This window comes from Pleurodeles waltl, chromosome 6 (assembly GCF_031143425.1).
Source record: "Pleurodeles waltl isolate 20211129_DDA chromosome 6, aPleWal1.hap1.20221129, whole genome shotgun sequence".
NCBI classification, from domain to species: Eukaryota; Metazoa; Chordata; class Amphibia; order Caudata; family Salamandridae; genus Pleurodeles; species Pleurodeles waltl.
In genome coordinates this window covers 1,528,061,733-1,528,081,320 of record NC_090445.1, presented here as the reverse complement: position 1 = coordinate 1,528,081,320, position 19,588 = coordinate 1,528,061,733, and the positions used below count along the sequence as shown (strand labels likewise).

The window sequence follows — 19,588 nt, the reverse complement described above, 5'->3', positions numbered from 1 at the left end:
TTATTCTTTCCACCATTTGTAGCGACAAAGGTGATTGGTGCTTTTAGTGAGTCAAATTGGTAGGAAGGGAGGAGTTTTTCCTAATTCAATTGGGGACACTCACACGCACAGGATGGTGTGGGGTGACTTTGGGCTTACTATGCCTTTTCTACAGCGTTTCGGTCCTACCGTCTTTTTGAGGTACGACGAGGACCATAATTGCGACACGTTTAGAATACTTTGGAACACCAAAGGTAGTGATGGCTGGCACATGTATAGTAAGGCAGAATGCACTTTTGTGGTGATGAGGTTTCACGCACTGTGATGTTAAACCCACTGGTTGTTGGCACTGTGTGGAGGTATTGGTGCTCACACTGCGCAAGTGCACTCTTCCTGGGTACTTTATACCAAGCCACTGCCCCTCCATTGTGTGCTGGTTTTGCATGGTCTCACTGAATGGTTATAGTGCTGAATTTAGTCTTCATTATGGTATATCTTGACCTTTTTCTAGGTGTGAATGCTGGACGTTGTTGCCCTAAAGAGACCTCAGAAATGCTAGGAGGTTGACACACCGACATATCTTTCCCATATGGTTTAAGAACCTCATTTGATATGTAGGAGGAGCCCTGAATTACAGGCCAACCCACATTGTGTTTATTCAAATCAGGACTACTAGTAATTGTACAGTGTATTGGATGCATTAGTTTGTACTTATATGTGAGCACTCTGCTGTCTGCACTAATGATTCACCTTCTCACACCATGTTGTGTGATTTTGTGTGAATTGAAATAAGATTTTTTTTTTAAGTTACATATGTTACAGAACTATTGTTCAAATCAATTTGTTCAATTGAATTGTATATAAGAAAATATTCAAAGTAGTTCTGAGACCGATTGGTATTAAGCTCTGTCTGAATTAGTCCCAGGTGTCCATTGTTATATATCAATGTGATTATATGTAGGCCATCAAAGAAGAACTATTGGCACTGAATTAGTCATATCAAGCGACAACAAAGAAAACAATGGCAACCATTTTCTCACATAAGATATTTTAATGCTCAAACATGACTAAAGCTATTTTTACAGTCATTGACAAACTCAGAAACCTAACACTGCCTTAGACCCCAAGGTGTCACTGGAGACAAGCAATGCATTTGCAATGTTTTTTGTTCATAAAATCTCTGTCATCCCACAAACATTTCAAGAGTGTCTGCATTTCATCAAGCCCTTGAATGGCCCACTCTTAAGACAAACCCCACAAATGTGTTGACTATATGGCAGTCTTTTGATGAAGTATGTTATGCAGCCATTCTTCAAAGCAGTCAAGCTTCACACTCATCACATGGCCCGTTGTCTGCTAAACAGACTAAGAAAAAGCTATTATTTTAACATTCACTGCAGTAGCCATCCTTTCAAGCAAGTCCTCGAGACATCTATCCTAAAAACATACTCCTAGGTCCCAGACATGTAGGTTAACTAGCGGCCCACATCCCAGCTCCTGTTTCTGACTAAAACATTGTTTTTCTGCAGCGTCAAGATCTGGTAATGACAAACTATGTATTGCACCATTCACAGTAAGCTTTCATTCGGGTTCTAGTATGGAATTGGCTATTGTATGTCACTCAAAACGCTGTATTGCAGTGTTCCTGAGTGATTTAATCCCTTATAAGTCGTCACTTTTAATATGATCCTCTAGCCAACCAGTCGTTTTGACATGTTTCTATAAGCCGACTATAGACCACCAGGGATAGTCTCATGAGGATGCCACTTCAGTCTGCGACTGCTTGATATTGGTGGATGAGTAGTAATCATCTCTAACTGGACGGGGGTGAGGGTCAGAGACTTACATTATTTGTCGGGTTCTTTCCTGTAGTTTTTGGAACCTCTTTTTAGCCACCATCCCTTGGTTCAAAACCAGCACTGACCACATGGATAAACAACTCAAGTGTAAAGATGGAAGCAGATTTGTCATTGATGGAGCAAGAGAACATGGTTATTTCAAATTATGCTCTTGGAAGTCCATTCAATAGCAGTTTACATTCTTGCATAGGTTTCAGATTTTCAATGCCTTGTGTAATTGTGCCTTGAGTACTAGAATTTGGTTATTTTGGTCTCTCAGACTATCTGATTCACAAGATTCAAGTACAGTGTTTCCAGTTGGCTCTAGAAGGGTCCGGTCATCACAGGGGTGAGAAAATCCAGGTGTAAGAATCAGGAGAGTCAGACTCGTGATTACAGGCCCAGGGGAGACAGTAGGGCCCAGAGGTCCCGAGTTGTTGCTGATGGGTATGGGCTGCACGGAAGAGGAGGGGACAGCCCTTGTGCTTACAGCACTTTACTCATGCCCACAGAGCGGGACACAGATGGCGAAGAGTGGGCCCAACTGCGCCTGTGCAAGGCTGGACTGGGCCCCATCTCTTTGACCTACCACAGATTTCATGCCCTGATGAGTGTTACCATAGTATCTATCAAGGGCAAACATAAGGTTGCAGGATCTATCAGCACGCCGCAAAGATATACCTCAATTGTTAGCAAGAGTAGTGGGGGGTTGTAAGGAAATGCCTCCTTGGCATGGTTACCCCCTGACTTTTTGCCTTTGCTGATGCCAAGTTATGATTTGAAAGTGTGCTGAGGCCTGCTAACCAGGCCCCAGCACCAGTGTTCTTTCATTAACATGTACCTTTGTTTCCACAATTTGCACACCCTGGCATCCAGGTAAGTCCCTTGTAACTGGTACCCCTGGTACCAAGGGCCCTGATGCCAGGGAAGGTCTCTAAGGGCTGCAGCATGTCTTATGCCACCACGGGGACCCCTCACTCAGCACAGACACACTGCTTGCCAGCTTGTGTGTGCTAGTGGGGATAAAAAGACTAAGTCGACATGGCACTCCCCTAAGGGTGCCATGCCAACCTCACACTGCCTATAGGTATAGATAAGTCACCCCTCTAGCAGGCCTTACAGCCCTAAGGCAGGGTGCACTATACCATAGGTGAGGGCATAAGTGCATGAGCACTATGCCCCTACAGTGTCTAAGCAAAACCTTAGACATTGTAAGTGCAGGGTAGCCATAAGAGTATATGGTCTGGGAGTCTGTCATGCACGAACTCCACAGCACCATAATGGCTACACTGAAAACTGTGAAGTTTGGTATCAAACTTCTCAGCACAATAAATGCACACTGATGCCAGTGTTGGATTTATTTAAAAATGCACACAGAGGGCATCTTAGAGATGCCCCCTGTATTTTACCCAATTGTTCAGTGCAGGACTGACTGGTCTGTGCCAGCCTGCTGCTGAGAGACGAGTTTCTGACCCCATGTGGTGAGGGCCTTTGTACTCTCTGAGGACAGAAACAAAAGCCTGCTCTGGGTGGAGGTGCTTCACCCCTCCCCCCTGCAGGAACTGTAACACCTAGCAGAGAGCCTCAAAGGCTCATGCTTTGTGTTACAATGCCCCAGGGCATACACCCCAGAGGGCACCTTAGAGGTGCCCCCTGAAACCTTAACCGACTACCAGTGTGGGCGGACTAGTTTTAGCAGCATGCCACACACCAGACATGTTGCTGGCCACATGGGGAGAGTGCCTTTGTCACTCTGTGGCTAGTAACAAAGCCTGTACTGGGTGGAGGTGCTTCTCACCTCCCCCTGCAGGAACTGTAACACCTGGCGGTGAGCCTCAAAGGCTCACCCCCTTTGTTACAGCACCCCAGCTAGTGGAGTTGCCCGCCCCCTCCGGCCACGGCCCCACTTTTGGCAGCAAGGCCGGAGGAGATAATGAGAAAAACAAGGAGGAGTCACTGGCCAGTCAGGACAGCCCCTAAGGTGTCCTGAGCTGAGGTGACTGACTTTTAGAAATCCCCCCATCTTGCAGATGGAGGATACCCCCAATAGGATTAGGGATGTGCCCCCCTCCCCTCAGGGAGGAGGCACAAAGAGGGTGTAGCCACCCTCAGGGCTAGTAGCCATTGGCTACTAACCCCCCAGACCTAAACACACCCCTAAATTGAGTATTTAGGGGCTCCCAGAACACAGCAAGATAGATTCCTGCAAACTAAGAAGAAGAAGGACTGCTGAGCTGAAAACCTGCAGAGAAGACGGAGACACCAACTGCTTTGGCCCCAGCTCTACCGGCCTGTCTCCCCACTTCTAAAGACACTGCTCCAGCGACGCGTTCCACAGGGTCCAGCGACCTCTGAAGCCTCAGAGGACAACCCTGCATCTAGAAGGACCAAGAACTCCCGAGGACAGCGGCTCTGTTCCACAAAGACTGCAACTTTGCAACAAAGAAGCAACTTTGAAACACACGTTTCCCGCCGGAAGCGTGAGACTTTTCACTCTGCACCCGACGCCCCCGGCTCAACTTGTGGAGAACAAACACCCCAGGGAGGACTCCCCGGCGACTACGAGACCGTGAGTAGCCAGAGTTGACCCCCCTGAGCCTCCACAGCGACGCCTGCAGAGGGAATCCCGAGGCTCCCCCTGACCGCGACTGCCTGCTTCAAAGACCCGACGCCTGGTAAAGACACTGCACCCGCAGCCCCCAAGACCTGAAGGATCCGACCTCCAGTGCAGGAGCGACCCCCAGGTGGCCCTCTCTCTTGCCCAGGTGGTGGCTACCCAGAGGAGCCCCCCCCCTTGCCTGCATCGCTGAAGAGACCCCTTGGTCTCCCATTGAAATCTATTGCGAACCAGATGCCTGTTTGCACACTGCACCCGGCCGCCCCCGTCCCACTGAGGGTGTACTTTCTGTGCTGACTTGTGTCCCCCCTGGTGCCCTACAAAAAACCCCTGGTCTGCCCTCCGAAGACGCGGGTACTTACCTGCTGGCAGACTGGAACCGGGGCACCCCCTTCTCCATTGAAGCCTATGCGTTTTGGGCACCACTTTGACCTCTGCACCTGACCGGCCCTGGCTGCTGGTGTGGTAACTTTGGGGTTGCTCTGAACCCCCAACGGTGGGCTACCTTGGACCCAACTTTTAACCCTGTAGGTGGTTTACTTACCTGCAAAACTAACAAACACTTACCTCCCTCAGGAACTGTTGAAAATTGCACTAAGTGTCTAGTTTTAAAATAGCTATATGTCATTTGTGTGAAAACTGTATATGCTATTTTACTAATTCAACGTTCCTAAAGTTCCTAAGTGAAGTACCTTTCATTTAAAGTACTGTTTGTAAATCTTGAACCTGTGGTTCTTAAAATAAACTAAGAAAATATATTTTTCTATACAAAAACCTATTGGCCTGGAATTTTGTCTGAGTGTGTGATCCTCATTTATTGCCTGTGTGTGTACAACAAATGCTTAACACTATCCTCTGATACGCCTACTGCTCGACCACACTACCACAAAATAGAGCATTAGAATTATCTCTTTTTGCCACTATCTTACCTCTAAGGGGAACCCTTGGACTCTGTGCATGCTATTTCTTACTTTGAAATAGTACATACAGAGGCAACTTCCTACGGGGGTGATAAGGGAGAAAATTGCCCTGATGGTGCCTAGACTGTCCCTTGAGCAGAGACCGGCACCCGGCAATCGACCCTGTGAAGATAATGTAAATACCGGTGGGTTAGTAACTAGTGAGTGGCAGCAGTCAGCCAATCACTGCATTAACAGCGACAGAACTGTTAATATTATGGATACCCCTCTGACTCCCACAGTTCCATAGCTATTTTGTTGCCTCAAGAACTGTCAGTTAAGCGCAAAAAAGGAAGCCTTACGTAATGCCAGTCGCGAACGACTAAGGCAGGTGACCCCTCTGATTCGGACCTACTTTTTAATCGAAAAATACTGCAATAAAATATCAGATATACTATGGGAGCAACTGCACCCCTTCTTGAACTTTTAGGCCATATCGAGACGCAGCTAGCCAGTCTTCAGATATCCCAAATATGCAAGAGCTTCCCCGCTTCAATCTCCAGCTCCTGCTTTCAGTGTGGTACACAGTCAGTAAAGCCTTCTAAGGGAGTATGACCTATAAACACTTACAAAAATGAAACCAGCTCAGTAGGTGCATAGAGAGAATCTCTCGCCATGGGCCCTCAAGGGTGAGTAATTGCGCAATAACTACAAATGCAATTTGTTTTATCACAAAAACTCAATGCACTGTAAAGGAAAATCCACCATGGGCAGCCCCAATATCTGTGGACAGTCCGAGTGATGCAGCTCTTTCTAACCAAACAATTTTAAACCTGTCATCATTGTTGTACCCTTATGTGGTGGCATTGGCTGGCGTACCTCCTTTAAAGCATAACCAACCTGAATCCTGGGATGAACTTCGAAACCAAGTAATCCATTGGTTAGGTAGGTGCAAGAACTTTAATGTGATGGATTACAATAAGATTTTAATGGAGTGTGGGCTGGGTAGAGCATTTGAGCAAAAATATTGTTAGGTATTCTATTGGGGTCATCTTCTAACACCCGGCTTGTGTGAAAAACTTTCTAAAACTACAAAGCAGGCGATGAGCATCCCCATACTGGGCTGTCACCTTGCCAGTGAGATTTTTCGACAAACCCCTGGTGACTTTATCTTCACAAGGATATCCGCCAGCTAAGGAGGTGAGGAATAAATTTGCAACTCTGACCCACCTTGCTGCCAATGACTGACTCTCCTGCACTGAGGTCAGAGGTCAGTTAATGAGAAAACTGAGAAAATGCTTCCCCTTTCCAACTGTACTGTATCCACAAACAACTAAAACCCAAAAAACACTAATTTAAGAATTTTGAGCTGGAACATAGGCGGCCTCGTCTCAAAGATGCTCTTACTAGACTTGCAATTGTTAAAAAGAGACTATGATATTTTATTGTTCGGGGAGACTTGGGATACACAACTGTTGTTTTTTTTATGGTGATGAGTGTCTGTGTGTACCAGCAACACCATCCTGGCATGGTTGTGCTTTTGACGGGGGCCTATCTATCTGGATTAATTTGTTACCGATTATGAAAGCTCAGGCCCTGGAAACACCTTAACAGGACTTTCAAGTTGTGCACATCATGGGGAACTATAGTATTTGCTTGCATTAATTTTTAGAATGATTTGTAAGTATTCTGAATTCGAAATTCCTGATTTTGTTTGAGTTTATTGAGTCACATATTAAAATATAATATGAAGGGTCATGCGCTATACCGGATTCTTGCAGGCAAATTCAACACCAGACTGGGACAGTGTCCTGTGCTGGAAGATCTGAAGTGTACTGTGGATTGTGAAGATCTCAGAGGAAAGGAGCCAGGAAACTTTCAGTCTCCCATGATCTGTGTAATGTCATGGAATTAGAGGGAACTAAAAAAAAACTCACATGTAGGGGTAGAGGGCGTGCCTCAAAAACTGAATACATTTTAATTTCCAGCAGTTTAATTAATTCACTAGAGCACAGAGCAGTAGTAACATCAAACGTTGGTCATAAAAACAACATTGTCGTTACCCTCAGTGAAGGTAAAAAAATAAATTTAAAAAAAGACCTCATGCGCTGGCAAGGGCTATGGAATAGCAGTAAGAGACACACACACAAACTGTCCCTTAGCCACAGGTGTCCCCTTGCACCACACACCACATACACACCATTATCCATTACAATTCTAACACTACACAACACATAAATGCTGAAAACAAATACTGACATACATCCATGACACAACATACACACACCATTCACTCTGCACCGACACACAACACAACCACAAATAACACAACTACACACTCAGCTACACAATCCCACACGCACAACTACCCACATCACGACAACACCCGTCACACAACAACAACACTCACCTAAACAGGGAGTAGCTATGTATGGGGGAAATCATATTTTCTCCGTGGGCCGGTTGCAGTAGTGACGGCAGGTATTTTCCAGTCGAACATCGGGGTGGAATGGGGGGGAGGGGAAGGTGAGTTTTCACCCCTTTTCCCCCACCAATCCGCCAACTCAAACAAGGAGGTTGGACAGCCACTCTTTTCATGGCAGTAAAGCACATCCAAATCTGGCTTCCTGTCGGCATCCACTTCTCCCCTCTCCTGCTGTCGATGCTGGCGGTGTTTCTTGGCAGAGGCGGCAGTTCCAAAGCAGGCGTTTGTCTATGGGACCGCTAACATCTAAATATGGCGGGCCGACTGTCACGGAGGTTGGCAGGTTTTCAGTCGAAAAGAAGGCAGCTGGACCTTTACCATCAACATCTAAGTCAGGCCCTTAGTCTTTCTGGGCAACAGTAATGTCCACCTGAACTTTAAATTATATTGCGGCTCTGACTAGTTTTCATATTTCCAGTGCAACCTGTGTGGCTCATTTCTCCAGAATATACTCTGATAAATTTTCCAGTAAACAGGCATCTCTCACTTTCAATACACAATTGGGTCTACAGTTTTCACTATGTGAAGTTGTTGAGTCTATTCAGCAGAGTGTCAGTAAGGAAGTACCCAGGCCAGATGGAGTCCCCATAAACCTGGCTAAGTGTAACATTGATCTCTGGGCTCTGTTACTGACCAATGTTTTTAATAATTCTGCACACCTCTCCACCAAGTTCATAGTCCTCGTCAATCACTGTCCCAATATTCACAAAAGGTGACAGATCAGACCACAGCTGGTATTACCCAATCTCCCTCATTGACACTTCTGTAAAAATATTAGGGAGAGTCATTTATAATAAAATTAGGGACTGGGCCACACAGAACAAAAACCATTCTACGCAGCTGTCAATATGGTTTTAGGAAACATATGGGGACAGTACAGCAATGTTTAAATCTGAATGTAATTGTTGGCAAGTATACAATTGCCAAATGTTGCCCACTTTATCTTGCCTTTATGGATGTGTTCACAAACTATACTTGTGTAATCGTTCAAAGCTGTGGATGTTATATTTGACCATGAGGCTGGATAAGACACTTGAACACATTTTTAGAAACCTTTCATGAGAACATGACAGCTAGAATAAGATATGGGTTACATGGCAAACTTTCTAGTGAGTTTGAGGTTTCTCATGGTGTAAGGCAAGGTTGAGTTTTAGCACCTCTTTCTTTTCCTTTTAGACTTTATATTGATACACTAAGCCCCTACGTATTCCCTGTGAGGCCATGTTTTCCTAGGCTAAAGATATTCAGGGCAGATGGTCTACTTCTCAACCTTCTGCAGCCTCTTGGTAAAGGAGGGGGTGGTGGAGAGCACTTCTTCCACTATTGCAGATTTATCAAATGCATTGTGTACCTGTAGCAACGTATGGAGCTGATATTTGGGGTATCACTAATAGTGCTGCTATTCGGGCAGGGGAAAATCGCTTCTGCAGAAAGGTTCTGTCAGTTCCCCAGCCTACCTCTCATTTATATGTCCTGAGGAACTTGGTATGAGCTATGTAGAGATTCGTATTTGAGCTAGTCCTTTACATTTGTGGATATCTTTACAGCAGACCAAGGAAGCAGTATTGAATCAATCCATCGTTAGAAACTGACTAGCATGTAACAAGGACCTCATTATCCCATGGCTAGCATATGTTTGGGGGGGGGGGGGGGGGGAGAGAGGGGAATAAAATAAAAACAAAAGAAAAGAATAAAAAAAAAAAAAAAAAAACTTACATGAGATAGGGATGCCCCATTTTTTTGGAGAACCCGGTCTTACCGGGAAGACAGAGAAAAAGACAGGGAAATTAATGCTGCTTAACCATGCTTCTACACAAAGGTCTATGACAGAATGTAAACAATCTTAAAACTCAGCTTATTTGCACCTGAAGCTGCAGGTGTTCTGGGACACTTTTTGTTTAGCACTCGAGGTGATGAGAAAGATCATTACTATTCAGGTTCAGGGCTGGTACCGTTATCGATCTTCTCTGCTTTCCCCTAGGTTACCAAAAATATTTAGTGCTTGTCTCTGTCCCTGCGATGGTATGTCCTCTCAATCAGAGCTGTATTTCTTTTTCTTCGGTACTTTTTATTTAAAATATATGAAACAAATTTAATTCTGCTTATCTAGATGAGTAATTTACGGTAGTGTAGAGCAGCCCTGAACTACCACCTACAACTCGAGGACACTAAATGCTGTCTCTACGTAGGCTCTTTCATGAGACTAGCTATTCCATCACAAAGCGCTATGCACTTTAAGTGATTTATAAAAGTCATTTGTTTGGCTAGCTATGTATTAGGAGTACTCTTCTGTCAATTAATCTTATGATTTTTAGGATTGTTAATAGGCTATTATGTATCAATATTTCTTGTGTGATTATTCTGAACAAGGTTTTACTATGATGTATGCACTTTTATGTCTGCTTTTTGTGTCATAATAAAGGAAGGTGAATCGCAAGCTTCAACTCATTCAAAACTGTGTGGCAAGATTAAATGTTTAAAATGAAGAGGACATAACTCCAGTTCTGGCCATCTTGCACTCGTTACCAGTGACAACTGGGACACTACTTAAGTTCATGCATCTGGTGCACAAAGCCATTTTGTCTTCATCTAGCTCTGCTCTTAGTTCCCAATATTGTCTGTATTTACCGTCGGACTCACACAGACCTAGAACTAACTTCTTCCTGTTCCCAAAGTTCACCGCTAAACTTCTGGTGGCCATGCTTTTTCTGGAATGGCAGCTAAAGTGTGGAATTCCCTGCTCCCCACATCTTTGTTGAGCTCCAAAACGTTAGGAAAGAGTTAAATACTTGGCTGTCTACTTATTATTTCTCCCTTCAATTTTTGTGTTATTCTTTTTGGCGATTTGCCTCTCTGAGGCCTGAGTTTGCTTTGCAGTACCCGTTAACCCTCGGGGTGAAAAATGCAATTTCACAAAACACCTAACCTTACTGTTTCTTTTCTTTTGTATTATGCATTCACTGTGACAAAAGTAAGTTTATGAAAAATATGCGTAGGTTCCTGCTCATTTCAGGGCAGTGATTCACAATGCAAGCTGACCCCACGCTTGCAGGTACAGAAAAAATATAAAGGTGTTCACTAAGTCTTTTTCTGGAGAGAAGAACTGAGAATTGGGGCACCTTTTTCGTTATTTTAGATCAAATTTAAAATGCAAAACACTTACTCTCCTCGTCGATTTTTAAGTCTTCATTTCTTTTAATCTTTTCTGCAATTTCTTTCTCATTGAAGCCTTTGCTGGCCAGGAATTTGATCTTGTATTCATCCCAGGACACATGACCTAAACAAAGCAAAACAAATGAAGATGTATGAGCTAATGTGAACTAAAAGAAATAAAGCACAAGACCCACCCTCAAGCCCTCCACAGGTCCTAAACTCAAAGGATTAATGAAGCTGTACGGATCTACCCTGCAAGGCTATCACTATACATGACTGGACATCATACATGTCTGTTTCAAACAGGCTGCACTAGTCCAACCTTCAAAACGCTTACATTGCATATGACTATATATATATAAGTGGATACTCCCTTCATGAACTGCCCAGGGCTAAACTGTCACAAAATGAATTTATACAATATACAATACAAATGTACACAAGAGATTTTTTAGCAACTCCAAGAACAGGAGCATGACTACTTCACATGAAAATTGTATTTCATACCTTGTAATTAAATCCCCTAGATGGCAAATATTGGAACTAGATCCTGGAGAAATTCCAGCTTTCACAGAGAAACCTATTCAGCTAGTGACACATGACACAAAGGGGACACGAAAACCTAGAAACCTGTGCTTTCAGATGTTGCATTGTTTCTGTTCAACCACTACTGCCCTGATCAAGGAGCTTTATTTTTTGTTAAAAAAAAAAAAAACGGTTTCCTGCCTGTTTATTTAGACATCAATTTTAAAATAACATTTGAGTAATAATGAAGAAGGCTTTAAAATAACCGGCATTGTGACCTAATGAAAAGCTTTCAAAACGGTTGGCTTTTACTCCTAAGTGTGGACAGGCACATAGGAAAATCAGGAGTTTTACTGCAAAAGGCGGACGCCTTGGAAGGCCGATAGCATTTGGGCACAGCCTGTCATATGTTTGGCTTCTAAAGATGCTATCAGAAAGACAACCGATCTCTTTTTCAGGTATTTGACAAACAAAATGCCATCACCAACTACCAGTGAAGCATTAAAAAAAAAAATCAATGCAGGAGTCATCTGTACTGAGCACCTTTCGTAGTTTAAAGCTTCAAGGATTTAATGGGTTCAGGTAAGAAATTGGGCAAAAATGGGCAGCAAACTACACCTGAGAGGTAACTGGGTCCTTGCACAAAGAATTACATTGACTGTGCACAATAGCTCGTTGAATGCAGTCAGACAGAATGGTACTTCCTCTGACAGCTGCAAAATATCCTCAAGCATGTCTAACTCTGGTGCAAATTTCACCCAAACTGTGTTTTCTCCTTTATCTGTCATTCAGATACATTATTTAAACTAGCATGTCTAAAATATGAACTGTATCTAGTACTACTATTTTGCTCTTAACAGCACTCGTCAGCAGGCGACCAAAAGAGAGAGAGAGAGCTAGAGTGTTGGCGAGCGAGACTGTGTCAACCTAGCTCTATTTTCAGGCAGTAGAATCCCTCCTGGCGAGATTTCCCAACAAAGGCAGATGTGGCACGTCACCACCATTCACATTTAGAAAGCTGTCATTAGATTAGAAAATCAAAATCCACTCGAGCAGCAGAAAGCAGCAGCACCCTCTGGGCCACTGCATGGTGCTATTCGCTGTGATTTTACAGTGCGGAAGAAACTCCTGGTGCTAAAAGTCAGCACAAGCAGTGCTATGTGCTCTAATTCTGCCCACTCGAAGAACTCCACCCCTAAATGAAACCCAGGATAACTCTTGGTATAAGGGAGATGGGTATAGCGAAGAGGCTCGCAGGCCTTCGGTAAACAGTAATGCTTTCCTACCATCACCATCAGGATCCACAGATCGGAAGTGGATCTTGTTCTCCTCCACAGCCTCCTGGAAGTGCTCCTCTGTCTTCTGCATGATCCACTGCTGCATCTCCTTGGCACTGATTTTACGGTCTCTGTTCACATCGACTCTAAAAACAAATAGGAGTGGAAAGAAAAGAATGATGCCGATTTAATCTGCAAAGAAAACTTGAATATCAGGGCTACTGTGGACAGACCACGAATCAGTACTACTATTAGAAGCAACAGAAAATATTTTATACCTGTATGCGAAATAGTTTTAAGTCAGCCTCGTCCCTTAATGAGCAGTGAATGCCTACCACTATGAGAAATGGTCAGTCCTGGCTGAAAAAGATAATTGGTGAAGTCAAGAGCAAACAGAATGACTAGATGAACAACTAGATCTGAGAGCAGAGGACCAGATGTCTGCAGCATTAGTAAGGTGTTTTATAGCTTCAGAGCTACATGTGGAATTGCCTCCTCTGCATTGATCCCATGTATCTAAAATCTTCCTAGAGTCAGGATTCAACTGCAGAAGCTGAAAAGATGGACACCTCAGACAGCACTTCTCTAACTCCGGACAGTCTCTTCAACAATATCATCAAGCCTAGTCAGTGTGCCTGCCAAATGCATTCAGGATGAACTACAGTGCAGAGTTGTGAAAAATGCCCAACAGCACAGAGTAACCTAACCAAAAAGCCCTAAACAGACAACACTCAGCTTAGTCTCCTCTTAATCCCTTCTCTAAACAGAACACTAGAAAGTGATAGAAATGCAACTTAGTGGTGGACTTGTCAACAGTGGAACTTGGGAATTCAATCCTTTTTACCACTCTCGCAACCACATCTCGTGTGTCCTGGGCTAATCCTTGCAACTTTGTAATTACTAATACACAAGCTAAACAAATGACTGCATGAAGCATTATAGAAGTTAACTGAAAGTTTAAGTTTACAAATACCAAAAGGCAATGAGTTCTCAAACCAGCCGCATAAAAATGGATATGACCTGCAAGAACACAAAAATCCTGTGAGGAAAGACAGTGGAGCGAAACGCACACCGTCACAAGCCAGGATTACAAGCAATCAACTGTATCAATGTTTGGACACATTTTGTCCAGCTACCATTAAAGATATCTCACAATATCATTATACATACATAACATATGGGCACCAATTACGTTATTGTTACTTAAAATTTGTACAGCGCACCAAAGCTCTTAACCATGTCTGCTTAGTTTCAGACAGGCCTTAGGACATACCCGCTGTTGAGGTGAGATGGCTCATAAGCGCTCGTGTGCCTTTTACTGGTCTGACTGAATCTGTTTAGATCTTCTTTTCCCTGAATCATTGACTGATTGCTCATATTTCAAAGGAAAATTTATTCATTCTCTTCCCCTCCCCCCAAAATAAATAAATCAAAGAATTTCCACCGTGGGGATTATTTTCTACTTTGACCATTCAATCGTGTTATCCTTGACTTACAGTGACACTGTGAGGTTTGGGTTTCACGCCTCCTTCTGTAGGTTGTCTTTTCTACTTTTTGAGGTACCTTGGGTTATTCTTTATAGGTTTCCTTCACCTTTATCACCCCTTACAAAATTAACTTTTTGAAAAGAAAAGAAAAAGAAAATTCCAGTCTTAACTTCATTCATTCAAATGATCACCTAATTGACTTTTGTCACCAGGTAAGAATTTTTTGCTAACAATCTGAGCACCATCTTTTAAGAATCCTCTGGTTTCATTGTAGAAATAATAGTCCTGAAGACAAAAATGCTTTGTCTTGATGATGACATTTGAATTATCCTTGGTCGAAAAGCAGCTGACATATGCAGCCTTGAAGACATATTTAAAAACATCCCTTCCAGAACATATTTTTTTATGGTCATTTTTCCCACTCTGCAGTTGTTTTTAATAGTCTCTCTCCTTTTATTCTGGTCTCATTTATAGACTGTTTATCACTCTTGCACTGTGTTCACATGGTTTTGCACATAGCATCAGATCAACACCTTGGCAAAATTACTGTGATCCACACACAAATTAAGTTACTTGTAGTTTTGTTTACATGGTTTACTGGTTTGTCCATTTACTGACTCATTGCTGACTATGAATCTATTCATTATTCCACCGAAATTCTGAATAAGCTTGAATAATAGCTTATTGTAAAATTGATGTGTAAATATATATTCAGGCTCCAGTATGCACACATGGCTGGTTACGTAGATGGAAGGGGTCCTATCGTTTGTGGCACACATGAGGCTCTGGGTGGTGCTTCCAAACGAAAATTCTACTTAAGCATGCACAAGTTCGAAATGGTGGGTGCAACGTTGCAACCTTTTCTGCTAGGTATTCTGTTACTTTCTCATCTCTTTGTGTCAACATATTATGTTGTTCGTCTGCCAGCATCCTCTCCAAAACTTCTGCCTTCCATCTGGCCACCCAGGTGCCATGGGACGTACCCAATATATTGATATACATCTTTTTGCCAGAACCGTACCAAGAGAAAGCATGGTATGTTGCATTTGCAAGCCTTTTTTACCTGGGAATATCCCTAATAAGCATTGTGTTATGGATTGCCCTAAGCACTGCACCTGTAGTCGTCTTCTGGCTATCCACCATGTTGGCCCAAACTCTCTTAACAAGAGGTCAAGCCCATGTCATGTGCAGAAAATCGGACCCATCGAGCCTCATTTGCCACAAGCAGACAATCTTTAAGAGTAAATATTAGCAATTTCTTATGGGTAAGATTTGTTTTATGTAAAAGGTGAAATTGTACCAGATTAAACAGTGTATTAACAGATACTGATTTGACTTGTTTACAAGCCTTACTCCAGTCAGTGTCAGTTAGTGATACCAGATAGTCCTAAACACACATATCATAGGCCCTCTCTGTACCGCTCCCCCATCTAACACTGATGCTGCACATAACTGTGTTATTAAGATCCATAAACACTGCTAGATCGTGGATACTCTTCATGACGATGTGTGCCTCAGAAGCCTCTGCAAAATAGGTTCCATATTTCTCTTACTGTGTGGATCATCTTCGCACATTGCAAGAATTATCCTGTTCCTTAGCCCAAACATATCTTGCATTTGCTCTGAAGAAACAAACCTTTGGTTAGTAAATAGGTCTCAGTCCACACAACAGCCTGTTTCTTTCCAGCTAAGGAAATTCATATCGTTAGATACATTAAAGAAAGGCCTAAAGGACCACAGCAGAATACCCTCTGCAAAGGAAGCTCTCTTTAAGGCAGCATCCCCCTACACATCATAAAGACCTCTAGCAATGTGTACTTCTCATACATACTCTCTAAAAGGGCCTTGTACCAAGTATTACTATCTTAGAGCCAGGTACCGCATGCTGCAGTTGTGATGCAGCATAGCATAGAAACATGTCCGGTAATCCCAGTCCTGCCTTTACCCACAGAGTCACTAGCTGGAGGGATGTTCTGGGGAGCAGTGCCGACTAGAAAGGATTTTAAAGCGATTGAGTTTGAGGTGGTCCAATGGCAGTTACTAATGTTACATCACTGTGTTCTATTGTTGAAATAAAAAATTGTTTTGTTTGCTACACTTGTTTTGCATTGGATCAACACTAGCAGACTGCATACCTTCTGCCAGCAAGTTTAACTTGGTGGTTCTAGTATACTGTGTAATACAGAAAGCAGACGATATGGCAGGCTGGCTGGGTTCATGTACTATGTTTCTTCAACATTACTGTAAAGCAGCGCAGAGGAAAAGAAAACCACAAACCTCACACCAGTAGCAAATTCGTCTTCAGAAATATTGTAAACCACATGTACTCAACCACACAATCCCCTCACAGATGACTTGAGGTTTCTATTCAAATGCAGCATTTATTAAGTGACCCTGATGTCAGGATGTGGGAACAAGCTCATGGGTGCCAAAAAGGATTTGACAAGCCAAATAAACTATTTGCATCCCAGACCGGTACCCTGTTACACTCTTTGTTAAAAAGGTTTCTTTTCAGAGTAAACTGATATTTTTCAGGCTAACAATCTTATTCTTTCTTTCTCACCCCTGCATACCTCTCTACATTTAACAAGCCTGCCAGGCTCAGTGAATGGCTCCTTCTCGGAAACTGAGTGGATGCCCCGGATAGGCATCACAGTATCCTCTTAAGAAAAGAAAATGCTGGCAACCACACGGTTACTCAGAATGGGTACTGGATAGAGAGCCGGCTAGGGCATCGGGGTTCTTGGGTCACCCCAGCAGCCTCCAAACAAAATTTAAGATCTGGGCATCCTGGGTGGGCACAGGACACCCATAAAAATTTAATAAAAATGTAAGATACAAATGAGCAACAGGAGCTGTTTTTTTAATAAACACTGCTCTTTGAAAGGAGCGCTCGAAAATTGCCTAGGGCTTTTTTTTTATATATATATATTATTTCTTGCTGGTGGTGTCCCTAGAAGGGATAGGGTCACCATCCAAGCAATTTTCAAATGCTGAGGGGCTGCAGGAGTGGCGACGCCCCCAGCAACATTAAAACAGAACGTCTCTTGGGTAATGGAGTCATTGACCCCCGGGGAGCTTACCAGATTCTTTTTTAAGCATTCCTAGCTGGAGCTCTACGATCTTCCGCTGGACTGAAGAACCAAGTTGTGGTCGGTTCTATGGATGCACTTTGCAAAATAAATTTTGAAAAATGTTCGAAGACTTTTTTTTTTTTTTTTTAAACTCCTTCTATGCATTGGGTGGCCGGGAGCCATCAGACCCAACGGTGCTCATGTGCGTCGGATGGCTCCCGTCTTTCCGTGTACAGGGCACTGAAAATCCACCAGAGGGTTTCCTTTTGCCACAAAACAGCCTCTGTAGCTGGGGATTTGTTTCCCCAGCTCCAGAGGCTGTTTGGGTTTTCAGTGAAATGGCGATCAGTGCACACGCCGTGCTGATGTCATTTCACTGAAAACAAAAGTAAAATTAGCTGATCGGCTCATTTCAATTTCACTACCTCAGTAGGCTATGTCAGCACGAGCGCTGAGGCAGACAGGAGAGGTATCAATGGAAAGGGGAGGACCACCCCTTTCCAATGGTATTCCTCCCAGGGAGGGTGGAGAGGCCCCTTGGGCAAGGGCTTTTGCTCCCCTCTTATATTTTATGCATAATTAATGTTTCTACCCCTGTCTCCCGCAGGGGGCAGATAGTGGCATAAGCCACTGATCTGTCCCAACCCCGGTGGTGGGGGGCAGAAAGCTCACTATGCACCAGGGACTACTTTTATTTATAATTTATAGAGGTGGGGGCTGCCCCATTTGAGGAGCAGATGGGCATAATCATCCCTAATCTGCCCCCCTGGGGGGGGAAAGGAGGCAAAAAGCCCGCTGAACTCTAGGCATACATATTTTTTTTAAACATATAAAAGAGGGGTGCAGGCTTCCCACAATGGGCATGGCCATGCCCCCACCCAAAATAAATGGGTCCTAAGTCTTCCTGCCCCCCACCACCCTGGCCCAGAAAGCCTCCTAGGCCCTGTTTTTTAAAAAGAAAAGTTCAGGAGTGGGCGCTGCCCAGATTAGGCCTGGCAAAGCCCCCAACCCCCAAAAATGGGCGCAGTCTTTCTACCCATGGGGGCAATAGCCCCTGATTTCTCGATCTGCTCCCGGGGCAGAAAGACTACTAGGCACCCAGGATCTTTTTTTGTTAGAAAAGTCTAGGGATGGCGCTTCCCAGATTTGGCCTTGCAATGCCCTCACCTCCCAAAATTGTGTCGTCTTTGAGCCCACGGGAGGCAGATAGGGTAATTATCCCTGATCTGCACCCTGGGGGACAGAAAGCCCACTAGACACCAGGAAATAATTTTTGGGGAAAAATATAGAGTGGTGGGGGCTGCCCATCACCATAGGGATTGTTATGGGTATGCCTCCACCCCAATTGAAGGGGGCCAAAGTCTTTATGCTCCCCCTGCAGACTAAAGCACCCCATTTCAATGGCAAGCAAGAGGACATCTGACTGTTTTGGGTGCTAACCTTATATATTGGCCAGGAGAGATTGGCAAACTCCATAAATCGTCCCTCTTGCAATGATCAATGGCTGCACTTTTTGGACTTGGGTAGGCTGCCACCTGGATAAACCAACTAGACCCAGACAGTTTTGAAAACTAGACATCCGGGGGAGTCCAAGGTGGTGTGCTTCACATGCACCCCATAAAAACTCCAACTTTGCCTGCAGTCACATATTTTCCCTACATTTATGTGAAGGAAACTTCTGGAATCAGCAGGAATCCACAAAATTCCTACCACCTAGGATTGCCCCACCTCTGCCGATAAAAACTCGACCACACTTGTGTGGCTGGGCCTAGTGCCCAACCCTCTGAGCAACCAACCCACACAGAGCAAAACATTTAGCTGTGTGCAGCAGGGTCAGCCGCAGGGCCCAGCACTAGGCCCACCCTTTCAAAATGTCAAAATTAGTTGTGCATGACCTACACCTAAGCATAGCACAGCCTGACTTACAGCCATACTTTGATCCTAAAACTCCATGGACGACAACATCTAAAGCAGCAGTTCCCAACTTGTGGTCCGCGGGCCCCTTGGGGTCCATAACACATTCCCAAGGGGTCCACAAGCATGGGCTGGCAGGAAGACACTTCTCCAGTTGGGCCTTTCGTCAGTAACACGTGCATGTTTTTATATTGTTACATTTGTGCAGCAGTTTTAAAAGCATTGCAAAGTTCCTTGTACATCCAGCAGCTTTCGACAAGAAATAAGTGTCAAGATAAATCTGGTGATTAATGTACCTGCTGGAGAGAGATGGGAGCTTTGTCTAGTGGCAGTTTTGACT

General features: G+C 43.9%; 1 protein-coding gene across 6 annotated transcripts in view; it reads right to left on the bottom strand.

Moving 5' to 3' along the window:
- SDF4 (stromal cell derived factor 4) overlaps positions 1–19,588 on the bottom strand; it is a 165,147-nt gene that overhangs the window by 99,608 nt on the left and 45,951 nt on the right. For all 6 annotated transcript variants that reach the window (XM_069241097.1, XM_069241093.1, XM_069241095.1 and 3 more), the window contains 2 exons: positions 12,783–12,919; positions 10,982–11,095 (listed from right to left, as the gene is read on the bottom strand). In XM_069241097.1, coding sequence (XP_069097198.1) covers positions 10,982–11,095; positions 12,783–12,919 — 251 coding nt within the window. The remainder of the gene's footprint in view (positions 1–10,981; positions 11,096–12,782; positions 12,920–19,588) is intronic.